Below are 12,301 nucleotides of genomic sequence, written 5' to 3' on the forward strand. Positions count from 1 at the left end.
GTTCTTCCCAAACCGCCATCACATTGGATATCGTCTCCCATTCATAACCTTGACGGAGATTTTGCGGCGATGTCGCAACATCTGAGAATGCTGCTTCGAGTAGAATCTTAGTAAGCTTACTCAAAGACAGAGACAGCTAACGAAAGTGAAAGCGATTTCTAGTGTATAATTAAGTAGGACATACTTCATGGCAAATTTTGTATAAATTTGTATATTTGTAAATAAGAGGAAATTTATCAGACGTTCTAATTTTTAAATTGTATTAGGTTCGAGTTCACAACAGCTTAGCGATATTACGTGTAAAATTCATTTTGCTTTGTTTTTAATTTTTGTAGTTTGTACGTGTTTGATCGGTTCGATTTTAGTGTATTTTTTTCTTAACTTTCGACACAGGTAGAAAGTAGAATTTTCTGTCAAGTTTTAAAATGTTTCAACCTCAGAATGGTGCAAAAAGTAGTGTTAACGTTAAGTAGTAAGGTAGAAAATCGTATATTGTACACTGAACATTTGACGAAACATAAATAGGATAGGATAAGACTTACAAGAATCGCTCAACAACAGACTATTTCAATGGAAGAAAGGATTGATCAGCGCGGTGCATTTCCATATAGAGGAAGTATGAGGTACCAGAACATGGATTCATCTCCTTCCATAGATGTTAAACTATAGACAAGAATAGAGGACTGCCTGGACAACTAAAAATCAAAGAATGAAGCCAGCAAGACTGAAGAAAGGAAACGACTACACAACAAATCCTGACAAGACGACGACACACCGGCCCTCTTTAGGGCCACCCAAATCTGAAAAAGTCATAACCAGTAGTGAGATTTGTTGTGTAGAGAATTCTTACCAATGCACAGTATTCTTTCCCATCCTGTTCTTTCTCTGTAACTCTCTCTTCTTTTAGTGGCTTATTTACTCACTCTTCCCTTCTCCACAGAAAATGACAGTTCAAATTATAGACGGTCATAAATGTTTTTTCATGTCCAGCCTTGAAAGAAATTTTCCTAGATTTTTTCACCAAGACTAAAGATATTGGCTGTGCTAGATATTGAGATTGATATTAAAGAGCCTTGAAAACAATACAACCCTGAAACAAACTAAATTGGATAAAATCCAAAATCCAGCCCTGTGGGTGTTGATTAGAATATCCAATTTCCTGTCTCAAGTCCAAGATCCTAAAGCAAAATCATTTAAAATTCACTCCTGTCAGAACTGTCTGAAAGTAAACCTTAAGGTGACTGACCTTTCCTTCCTTAGGGAATGCGGAACAACTTAACTGATAATTCAACTACACTCTAGTGAGCACACCTTTGAGGGAGAACCCAGTGCAATTTGAAATTCAACATTTTTTTGTATAGTCATCACCACCAAGAGATAGGCTGAAAATAAAGAATTCTAACCCTGAACTAAAAGGTTTTAAGTTGTGTGAGGTGCCTAACCCCAAATTCTATCAATTACAACACACTTCACCAAAAGATGAATTCACATACCAACTTTCCTTGTCAGATTCTCAAACTGCTAAGTGCTACCTCAAACTTGACTTTACTTTTCCACTTGAATACTTCTTACTGCTCTTCGAAAATGCTTAGTGTTTAACACTAATTGCATTTTACTAAAGTAAATTAACAGACTATTGCATTGCACACAATTAGTTTAGTCTTTAACACCAATTGCACTTTACCAAAGTTAGTTAAAGGACTATTGCACTGCACATACTTGGCTAATCAGTACTTCAAGGTCATTTGCCCCAAACATTTTACATTCAGTTAAACACCTTTTTTTACAGGCAACTGACTTCTAAGTAATTCTAGTCTTCTCCTTTCACTCCATTAAGACTGCCCTGGCAAAAGCTTATCAGATTTCCATTCAACTTTTTCACAAGGCTTTGTTTGGTTACTACTTCCCCTTACATGTTTAACCTTTAACATAGCAAAGAACAAAATGTGGATCTGCTTACTTAGTGGCCCACAAACATTTACAGCAGGCTTCAAATCAAGAAAAGCAAAACATATGATTTCTCAATCTGATCTCAGAATTCAGAGTCCCAGATCTCCACAAGCCCAAGAATGAATGATTCATAATTTCAACTCCCACAGGTGATTAACATGTAACTTCCCCCATAGTAGCTTTACACTATCCAGAAAACAGGTAATAAGAATACTTTAAACTGTTGTCTTCATCTAACATCAAATTCTCACTACAAAATTACAAGGAAATGTGGCAGCTAGAGGGGAGAGTAAAAAATCAGTGCTTGGGAGTTGAAGGATTAAGGCAGTCCTTGGAACTACTTAGCAGTGAGATGGTGTCTTTGAGACCCTTGGTGTAAGCAGAGTTAGTTGGTGTAACCTGATTAACACTTTCATTGGTAGGTTGCTCCCTAGGTGCAAAATGCACCTATGTTAAGCAGGTGGACGAGGATGGAAAAATAGGAGCAAATAACTTAGCCTTCAAACAATGACTTCAAATATCAGGCTGGAGAAGACATCTACCCTGTGTATTATCAAAATTATAAAAATTGGCAGAACCAACAAAAAATCAAATCCAAGAAATAGCTTATCTTAAAACAAGATATTATACACTCTGATAACTATTGATATCACCCCAGGAGGTTACAAGATGCAAAATAAAGCAAACACTCTATTCAATATAAAACGTCATTTATAGTTTTGTACCACTAAAAGATTTATTACTACTTCTATTCATATTCAGTGTAGTTGATGAATATCATTAAGACACAACCACCATCCTGAGTCAAATAATACATGCTGCCAAATTTAAGTCAGCAAATATTCTTGACTGAGTGCTTACAAGGCTGTTTCTTGCCTCAATCAATGACAAAAAAATTCCACCAAAAAAAAAAGGGCTAAAGTTCATCAAGATGCAAATTTAAGTTGGACAGATAGTAAAGTTGAACTTCTGCTCAGATTCATGAATGCATATTCCTCCTAAAAGGATTACGAAGGTTTAGAATGAGAGAGCATCAAAAGCAAATACAAAGAAGGAAAAAAAATTGTCACCTTGTGTAAATGACAGGATGGGTTACCACATGATCTTAGCCTGTTCACATGGGAAAGGATAACCAACTCTAAAGATTGCAGGTGGAAAAGTACCCAGATTTGTTCTTCAACTCATTTACACAAATAAACTTTCCAGATTCAAAAGTGTTCCCATTGATGTTCCAACTTTAAAATTTTGGATTCAAAATCTCCGGAAACATGACCAGAGAAGGGAGGTTCTACTCTGAATTATCTACTAGTGCGTAAACAGCAAACAAATGTGATACTAAAACCAGCCATTCATCAAAGTATGAGAGGAAACAACTCAATCGACATTTCAAAGAATTGCTACATAAAAAATATATGGGGGTAGTTCAAATGTACATTTATTCCATGGTGACTTTGAAGAAGCCTGGAGATTTATGTCTCAATTAAGCATACTAAAACACTTAACAAAATAGTCTGATAAAATATAAACATCTAGATTCTCTTGTTTTATCAATACCTATTAATCGCAGGGAATTGCCTTAGAGATACAAAAATTCAAAAGTATTTCTATATTCATCATAGACAGAAATATCTAACTAATCCCTCTCAATCGTCCACATGGTCATTATCAATTGTTCTTTTGTAAATTACGCCACTTATCCTTAAGATTAACTGACGTTCGCCCAGCAAAGTTATACTTTCTCAGTATCTTTGCCCAGTTCCCTATGCCATATAATTCCACACCTTCTTCTAACCATCTTGTTTCCTCAGCACTCCAGAACTTCTTTGCTGGACCAACAGGGAGCTTCACATCAAGGCATCGTTTAGTTAGGGTAGGAAGTTCTGCAGAAGATAATTATTTCAAAAGACATTTTTGAAAACATTTGGAAGCAGTCTTTATACCTTACTTGTCACCATCACATCACAGATGACAATTCTCTTCCTCGGCTTTAAAAGCTATTTCTCTCCTTCCTCAAGCAGTGATTGACTGGCTCAGTTTTGACCCCAATGGTAAAAATTTTTATCTGATTTTAATTGTAAGAACCTGCTAAAATAAATCAAGATAAAGGCTGACAGATGGACATGATATCTCTTGAATATTGACTCTTAAATACTGATTATAATTTTCATTTCTCAAAAGAGGCTTTTGTAAGTAAAAATTCCTCAGAAGACAGTAAAAAGGTCTCTAGAAAGGAAAACAGACTACAATTGTAACTGTTGTACAACAATTACATACCACCTCAAGTACATTTCTGAATCGCTATGTCCCCCTCCTACCTCCCCCAAATGTAATTAGAAAACTCCCACTTCCATGAAACATAATAATAATAATAAATAATAAATAAATGACAATTTATATAGAGCCCTATCTGAAAGCTCTAAGGTGCTTCACAATCAAGGTAAAAAGTGAAATAATAATAAAATGTAATCAATCATTAAAATAACGCTTAAAAAGATAAGTTTTAAGATTATACTTAAAAGTGTTAAGATCTATACTACATTTTATGGTTTCAGGAATGTCATTCCACAACTTAGGTGCAGAGACAGGAAAGGCGCGATCGCCATAAGATTTCAACTTGGAGCAAGGAATCACTAACAAGTTCTCACTCGATGATCGCAAAGACCTAGTGGGCTTATAAGTTTCTAACAAGTCACTGATATAACTAGGGCATAAATTATTTCAATCTTTAAAAGTAAAAAATAAGATTTTAAAAATAATCCTCTGCTCCACGGGGAGCCAGTGCAGTTCCCTCAGTAAAGGAGTAACGTGATCATGCTTGCGACCACATAAGATCAGCTGTGCCACACAATTCTGGGCTAATTGCAATCTATGAACTAAATGTTTTGGAAGACCATACAACAGAGAATTACAGTTGTCTAATCTGCATGTAATGAAGGCATGTACTAATGCCTTAGTATTACTAACTGACAAAAACTTTCTAATCCGAGAAATATTCCGGATGTGAAAAAAATGCAGATTTACAAATAGCCGAAACTTGACGTGATAGATGATCAATGATAGATGATCAATTAATTTATTGACTTAATTCTTAATTATTAGTGATATTTTCTTGCACAATGGAACAGTTTCAATTACTTGTCTAGTAAACAGTATTTCATCAAATGAATCTACCTTGAACACTTTCATTGGTTTCACTATCAAACATCAGAGTGAGATAATAAGCTGGGAAGGTGTAGTCTGATTGTCTGGGTGAGTGTAGTCCTGAGAAGGACTGTTGTGGGTGGTAGTAACTGACGTTTCGACAACCAGACCAATCATGACCGACTTACGTCACTTGAGTTTTACAGCCAATAACATCATGGCAAAACCAACCGATCATTTCACACGAACTAGAATAAGAACATTCTACTGACAACAATCATTCACTTGACTCTGATGATGACTTCCGCACAGGTCGTCGAAACGTCAGTCACTACCACCAACAACAGTCCTTCTCAGGACTACACTCACCCGGACGATCAGACCACACCTTCACATGTTACCCCCGGGTTCAAACCATTTACTGCATAATAAGCTGGGTGACTTACTAATTGTCTTGTGCTTAAACACTGTTTCATTGTCATCATCTGAACTCCAATCTATTTCTTCAGCATCACTTTGGTTTTCATTATACCTTCTCTTTATTGTCTGTTTTTCTAAAGGTTTTCTCTCTCTTTTGTGTAGATTACTTCTACTGGAGCTAGAAATGCAAGGTAAACAACGACAATTATCATCACTATTCATGAATTATCAATTTGAATTTTCAGGATCTCTTTTCATTAACCACATCCAACTCTTGCTACCACGCAAATCAAAGCCCCCAAGAACCATAGCTCATAAGGGGCAGCTTTTTGCCTGAGAAAAGCCACCAAATACTCAGCTCATAGAAAAGGTACTTATTTCAAAAATAATTCCCTGTAATATCGAGCTTCTTGCAAACTTGTCAAGGAAGAACATTGACAAGGGTACCTGATGCATAATTTTGGTACAGAAAGAATGTGCCTGAGAAGAAATTAATTTTTCATTCTTTTTGTTTTCTCAAACCTTTTGATTAGTTAGATCTATCATAAAATGTGATGAAAGTCTAAATCAATCACACCAAAGGCTTTGGCAAAAGGACGATGCTGGTGAAGAAACATGTAAGACCTTCAAAGATTGTTCAAGAGCTTAAGGATTTACAAGTTTCATGCCCACTCCTTGACAATCAAGTGGCAGAGTCCTAACTCTCTGAAGTTAGAACAGCAAGAACCTTGAGCATATTTTAGGATCCTGCAGAGAATTGACCTTATTTTCTGAAGAACACATTTGGCAACATACAGATCTTTGAGGTATCAAAAGACACCAAACTTAACACATTACAAAATGATCAATAACCCCTCCCCCCCCCTCCCAAAACTTTTCACATGGAAAAAATTCATCTTCAAAATTACCCATGAACATTTAGAAGTGTAGTAAAGGATATTACCAAAAAACAAGAATTTAATAAGAAAGAAATCTTGAAGCACTTACAAAAGATTTTTAGATGATTGTTTCAACTTATTGATTACTACTTGACATTGCTGAATCCTCTCTGACACACTACTTCCTGCAGATATGCTACTTGCCTCTGCTTTGCTTTCCGTAACCTTGAGAAAGAAAGAAAGAATACCTTAGAACTGATTACTGTCACATTGGTAAAGAGGTAGGGTAGGAAGGACAGTTCAAGATCCAGGAACCCATCCTCCTGGTGCATTTTCAAGTTTCAGCAGCATGAAACAATAAAGTGTAGTGATACTTCCCTAAACCCCTCCCCTCCAACTTAAACAGCATGCCAATTCATGACAAAGTTACCCCTTTGGACTTTGTCAGTTCTCTCACATTTTCTCTGTACCCATTTATCGACACATGAGAACACAAGAAAACTTTGGAGTTGTGGTTTGAGATCACTTACTGGTAACAACATGTTTTTGTTGTACATGTCAGGGATATAAGCAATTGTTATGGTATTCTGGTCTCAAAAAATAGATGACCCAAGGACAAGGGTTTCTCACAAGCAGTACTACACAGTTAACATGTCATTGGTCCAAAGAAAAATGCCATAATCATACCTGTTGTTGAGGCAAAATTGAAGGTGCTGTTTTTGTCTTTCTGTTGGAAGAACCCTTCTCTCTGCCCATTATTTCTTTCAAATTGCTAATATCAGGATGGGTTCCTTCCACTATACTTTTCCAGTTTTCTTCAGCTTCATCTGATGTATCCCAAGCAAAGTAAAGGGCTTTTAAAGTTTTTGCATCTATCCTGGGCCTGCAAAAGCAAATTTGATTTTTACACTCATTCCACAGATTGATCACCAAACAAGGTTGGCATTCACTACTTTTTGTGCTAAACAAACAAAAATATCTGAGTACCCCATAAAAGAATTAAGCCCTAGACTTGCTTCTTTTTTCACCCAATGTTCTACCACTATGAAAAACTGCTTTAGAATATAATTATCTTTTCATTTGTGCTTAGAAATTACTAATTGTAGGCATGGCATAGCATCACCTCTACATGTACAATTACAGATTGCCACCATTTGGCTTGAAAAATATGCTTGGATATTTGTCTGCAGACATTTTTCTTTCTGTAAAGAGCAGAGCCTAAGGCCTAACATGAGAGGACATACCTTTCCTTGGTTGTATTCTCCAACAAAGGTACCTAGCATGAGCAACAATAAAAAGTAAAACTTTTAATAACAATATTGTATTCCACCAATCAAATTCCATTGTACTATATTAGATTTAACCCATCATGTGTCAATAGCCCAATTCCGAGTTGCCACATGTTTGGAGTCTGGTTCTGAAATTATGGCACAAGATTGAGGCTAAGTGCATAAAAATCTAACATGGACACTACTAATTCTTCTGTAGACAATGCAGCAGGTGAAGATTTCTCAAAATACAAAGTTGACAGTTTGAAAAAGTACTCAAAAGAGCGTAGCACTCAATTGGGTGATGGAGGTAAAGGGAAAAGGAAGGCAGAATTGGTCAATTTGTGCGAAAAAGCGGCAGAAATGAAGCAAGTGAAGCTTGAAGATACTGTCAAAGACTACAACAAGCTGCTCGAAGAGAAATTACAGACAGAGGATGGTAAACTTCCAGACCTAAGACCTTAACGGCTTGGACCAACAACTTTTCGGATATCCCGGAGTTTAAATTTGGAGATTTGTACAGCTATCTGGTGGGAAGAGGGGAATACTCTGAGGATAACTTTTGTTCTTTTAAAAGTATCTTGGGCTATAAGTTGTATCATGATGGCAATGTTATGGATTTGAGGTGTTGTCCTGTATTAGGAAAGTTGTCTTGCTAGTGGCTACAATAAATTACAAAGAGTTCCACAGGCTATCAACATTTGATCCGTCAGTTTTGCCAGGGTAAGAGGCAGATTTAATGAATTAAATAAACTATTTTATTCGTGTTTTTCTCGTTGCCATGTTCCCACCAATGGTGTAGCTCCGCTTTCTGCATATAAAACCACATACAACCCACAATTCCTCCATTCACTCTGATGAAGGGCTAATGCTCAAAATGTCAGCTTTTTTATTCATTATGGTGGCCAATTTACTATTTCAACTTAGTTGATATAACCAATTCTCAAGTTTTTAGGCTCACCTGCCTTTTCTTTCTTAGCTTCAGGTGCAAACTCTTTGTCTGCTCCACAGCAGAATTTTGACCATTTACGAAGTCTCACATCCAACAGAAAAGCAAAATACGAAAGATCTCCATGATTATGATTCCCATTTGTGTAGCAACCAAAAGAACAATAAACCATCTTATAAACAAAGCGATTAAGTGTGCATATTTTTCGCGCCATCAAGCAACACTTTGCACTTAGCATCACTCTCACTCCACAAGTTTGGCACCAGGGCTCTGTCATGTGAGACTTCAGAAATGGGCTATTGCTTTAAAACAATCTGCATTTTAATGCATATCCCAACCACATTATCCAACCCGACTGACCAAATTTTAACGTGGAATTAAATGTTTCTGTTAGTGAATTTCCAAGCAGATGTCACATGCTTTGACATTTTCTACCAATCAATTCAGTATTGGAAAACTGTTGAACCTGGGACTCATATCCTGGATTCCCAACAACTAGATAAAGCATATTGTATGAGAATTAAGAACTGGTGTTTACCTCTTCCAAAACTGGAATTTCAAACTTTTTCCATGCTGGGGTAAAAAACTTCTGAACTTGGTCGAGAAACTTTTCATATTTGTGTTTTCCCAAAAATGTCTCCTTGAATGTGTCATTTTCAGATTGAAACAATTCCCTGAGGTCATCTTGATACTCCTGTAAAAAAGGAAAAAAACCAGTCATACTTTTGGCTAGATCTACATTCATAAAAATTTGAGAGCAATATCTCAAAATATCATTGCTACAGTATCAGAGAAAACTCTGTATTGCGAATTATGTACTAAACATAACTCCTTAATAAGTGAAGTCTTTTCTGAAATGGAAAATTTTAAATGAGGACAGTAAAAAATACAACATGTGATTTTCTCCCCTTTTTATAAATGACAAACAGTCAGATTGATTGACAGATTTGATGAAAACCTGACAAAGATTTTTTTTAGAATAAATTTTGGATTAGTAGCTCAGCATCTTTCTTTTCTCAAGCAAATTGAGTAATATATCCAGTTAATAGTACAAAGTAGCTATAATTACATGTGACTTACTTCATCAAAACCACTCTCACTGTACAACCTACAATACAAGGTTTCAGCACCTTGAATGTCACCACATCTGTAAAATGATAAGATGACCTGTGAAAAAAAAGACGAGTTTTCATCAATCAATTAACTGTTGAACTATGTTGGAATTGTCTGTAGTACCATCTTATTTGAAAGCAGAGGAGGCAACATGGCCGAGCAGAGCCTACTGTCAAGGTGGCTAAAAAAAGGTTTTGTCATTAAATAGAACATCAACTCATATAGATATCCTGCTCTGTCAGTAATTACCTAGTGTGTCCCTGTGGCTAAAAGAAATAGCAAAGTGACCGCTATTTTTCCCCACTGAAATGCAGTCAGCATGTCAAGATTTATCTTTCTGGGAACTGATAAAACAATCTTGTCATACCATTTAGATGTACCATAAATTATCAAAATTAAGATGGTTCGGAATTTGAAGTTCCGCATGCTAAAATTTTGCTCTAAGATAACATCATGATAAGCTGTAAAGAATTCAAAAAGGAGGGTTAAGGTACGGTGGCCCAGAAGGCTCAACGCAAACAAAAAGTATACTGTAACAAATAAAAACTATACTGCAGCAAATAAAAAATATACTGCAGCAACTAAAAAATATACTGCAGCAAATAAAAAAATCAAAACGCAAAGAAAAAAAAGTACCGCAGCAAATAAAAAATGCAACACAAACAAAAAATACTGCAGCAAATAAAATACGCAATGCAAACAAAAAAAAAAAAGAAAACGCAAACAAAAAAATTGGAACGCAACGCCAAGGAAGACTGGGTAATAGTTCTTAGTTTCCCGCCAACACTCGTTCCATCCTTTGCTTGTTCACTTTCCAAAACCATGTTTTGCAGCGAACTCATGACAGTACCATGCTGCTCCTTTAAAAATTCGATAATAACTTTATTTTCATACCCTGGATGAAAGTAATCTTCTATAATCCTACGCAGATCGCTTTCGTCCATAACCAAAAACGAGTTCCAGTTCATGCTGTTTTGGCAGGAAACTAAGAACTATTATCCAGTCTTCCTTGGCGTTGCGTTCCAATTTTTTGTTTGCGTTTTCTTTTTTTTTGTTTGCATTGCATATTTTATTTGCTGCAGTATTTTTTGTTTGTGTTGCATTTTTTTATTTGCTGCGGTACTTTTTTTCTTTGCGTTTTGATTTTTTTTATTTGCTGCAGTATATTTTTATTTGCTGCAGTATATTTTTTATTTGCTGCAGTATATTTTTTGTTTGCGTTGAGCCTTCTGGGCACCGTATTAAGCTCATAAAGCTAACTTCAAGATCGAGACTCCACCACTTTAACCATTCTGAGTTGGACAGCATAAATTATGACTTCATAGCAGGCAAAACAATGAACTGTGAGTCTCTAATACACTTTAACATCAGAATGCATATTCTCCCTATGGTACTCTATACTTTTCCTAAGGTGCTGAGAAGGGGAATTCGTGTAACAATCAAGACCTCTTTTAGTTGGTGATCATTACCTACACTCGTGAAATTAGGTCAGTGTCAAGCTCAAGTGATCTTAAATCATAGCTCAACTAAGATACAAATTCATTACCTGTAACTTTAAACTGCTTTTCATATGAGACTTCTCCGCGTGAGAAAACGGAAAAATGCCTGTTACTTTTTCAAAGAATTTCAGACAATCCGGTCCCAGCATCCTTTTGTCGGTTTGTTCATCATCATCGGAGGGGGAATTTTCCTGACTTCCACCAACATCATCTTCTTGACGTTCCCACAATCCAATAATAAATCTAATACAATTGAGCTTATCTGAAAGTTCTCTTCGTACTTCAAGGTGTTGGCCGCTTAACAAGTAATCTGTACGAAAAAGCACATGTCAGTTCGTAAACACAGACAAGTTCACCAGTAATAAGTCAGTTATCTTATAGAAAGGAATTTCTGACTGAATTTATCCTCCTAAACTTACCCTGTAGAGCGTTTCTCCAGAAGTCAGAAAATGAGCGTTTCTCTTTGAATTCCTTCCAAAGCTGATAAACGCAATAATCTAGGAACCATTCCGAGGTAATTCCCAACAAGTCAGCCTTGAACGACGGTTTGCCCGCCATTTTGAGACTTATTGACCCCAGTCCACCTCGTCGGGAGAAATCCCATCATGCAATACGAAATCAACAAACGCTGTGCAGCGAGTTAGAGAAACACCCCAATGTTTTACACTAAAAAGGTTAATGCGAGTCTTGGAACGCGCCGGTAAATGAATCGCTACGTAAACTATGTCATTTTAATAGAATGTACCGGCGCATTACCGTCTTTTAGACAAATGAATAAAGGGGGTAAGTTTCTAAAGAAACTGTGGTGCTGCGTCGGTGGGGGTAACAAGGTAATTTGGTTATCAGATACAATGAAATATATGAAGTTCATATATTTTGAACTGCGGTATTAGATACACATGATGCACGATCCTCGCAGTAGATGGCGCTATTTAAGCAATAGCGAAAATCAGACCTGAAAAAAATCAGGCCAGTTGGCTTGTTAGCTCAATTGGTAGAGCGCTGCACTAGTATCGCAGAGGTCAGTGGTTCGAATCCCGTACAGGCCTGATTTTTTTTTTTTTTTTTTCAGGTCTGATTTTC

At 36.4% G+C, this 12,301-nt stretch overlaps 1 protein-coding gene across 1 annotated transcript; it reads right to left on the reverse strand.

The window, feature by feature from the left end:
* Positions 1–2,458: 2,458 nt before the first annotated feature.
* On the reverse strand, positions 2,459–11,807 carry LOC111331196 (uncharacterized). Its single transcript, XM_022936257.2, has 9 exons — positions 11,638–11,807; positions 11,266–11,528; positions 9,687–9,773; positions 9,145–9,300; positions 7,634–7,665; positions 7,077–7,272; positions 6,499–6,614; positions 5,538–5,689; positions 2,459–3,830 (listed from the first exon to the last, which is right to left on the reverse strand). Exons 1-9 carry the CDS (start codon positions 11,774–11,776, stop codon positions 3,616–3,618), a joined length of 1,356 nt encoding a protein of 451 aa, XP_022791992.1. The 5' UTR covers positions 11,777–11,807; the 3' UTR covers positions 2,459–3,615.
* Between the last annotated feature and the right edge of the window lie 494 nt (positions 11,808–12,301).

This window comes from Stylophora pistillata, chromosome 1, assembly GCF_964205215.1.
Source record: "Stylophora pistillata chromosome 1, jaStyPist1.2, whole genome shotgun sequence".
NCBI classification, from domain to species: domain Eukaryota; kingdom Metazoa; phylum Cnidaria; class Anthozoa; order Scleractinia; family Pocilloporidae; genus Stylophora; species Stylophora pistillata.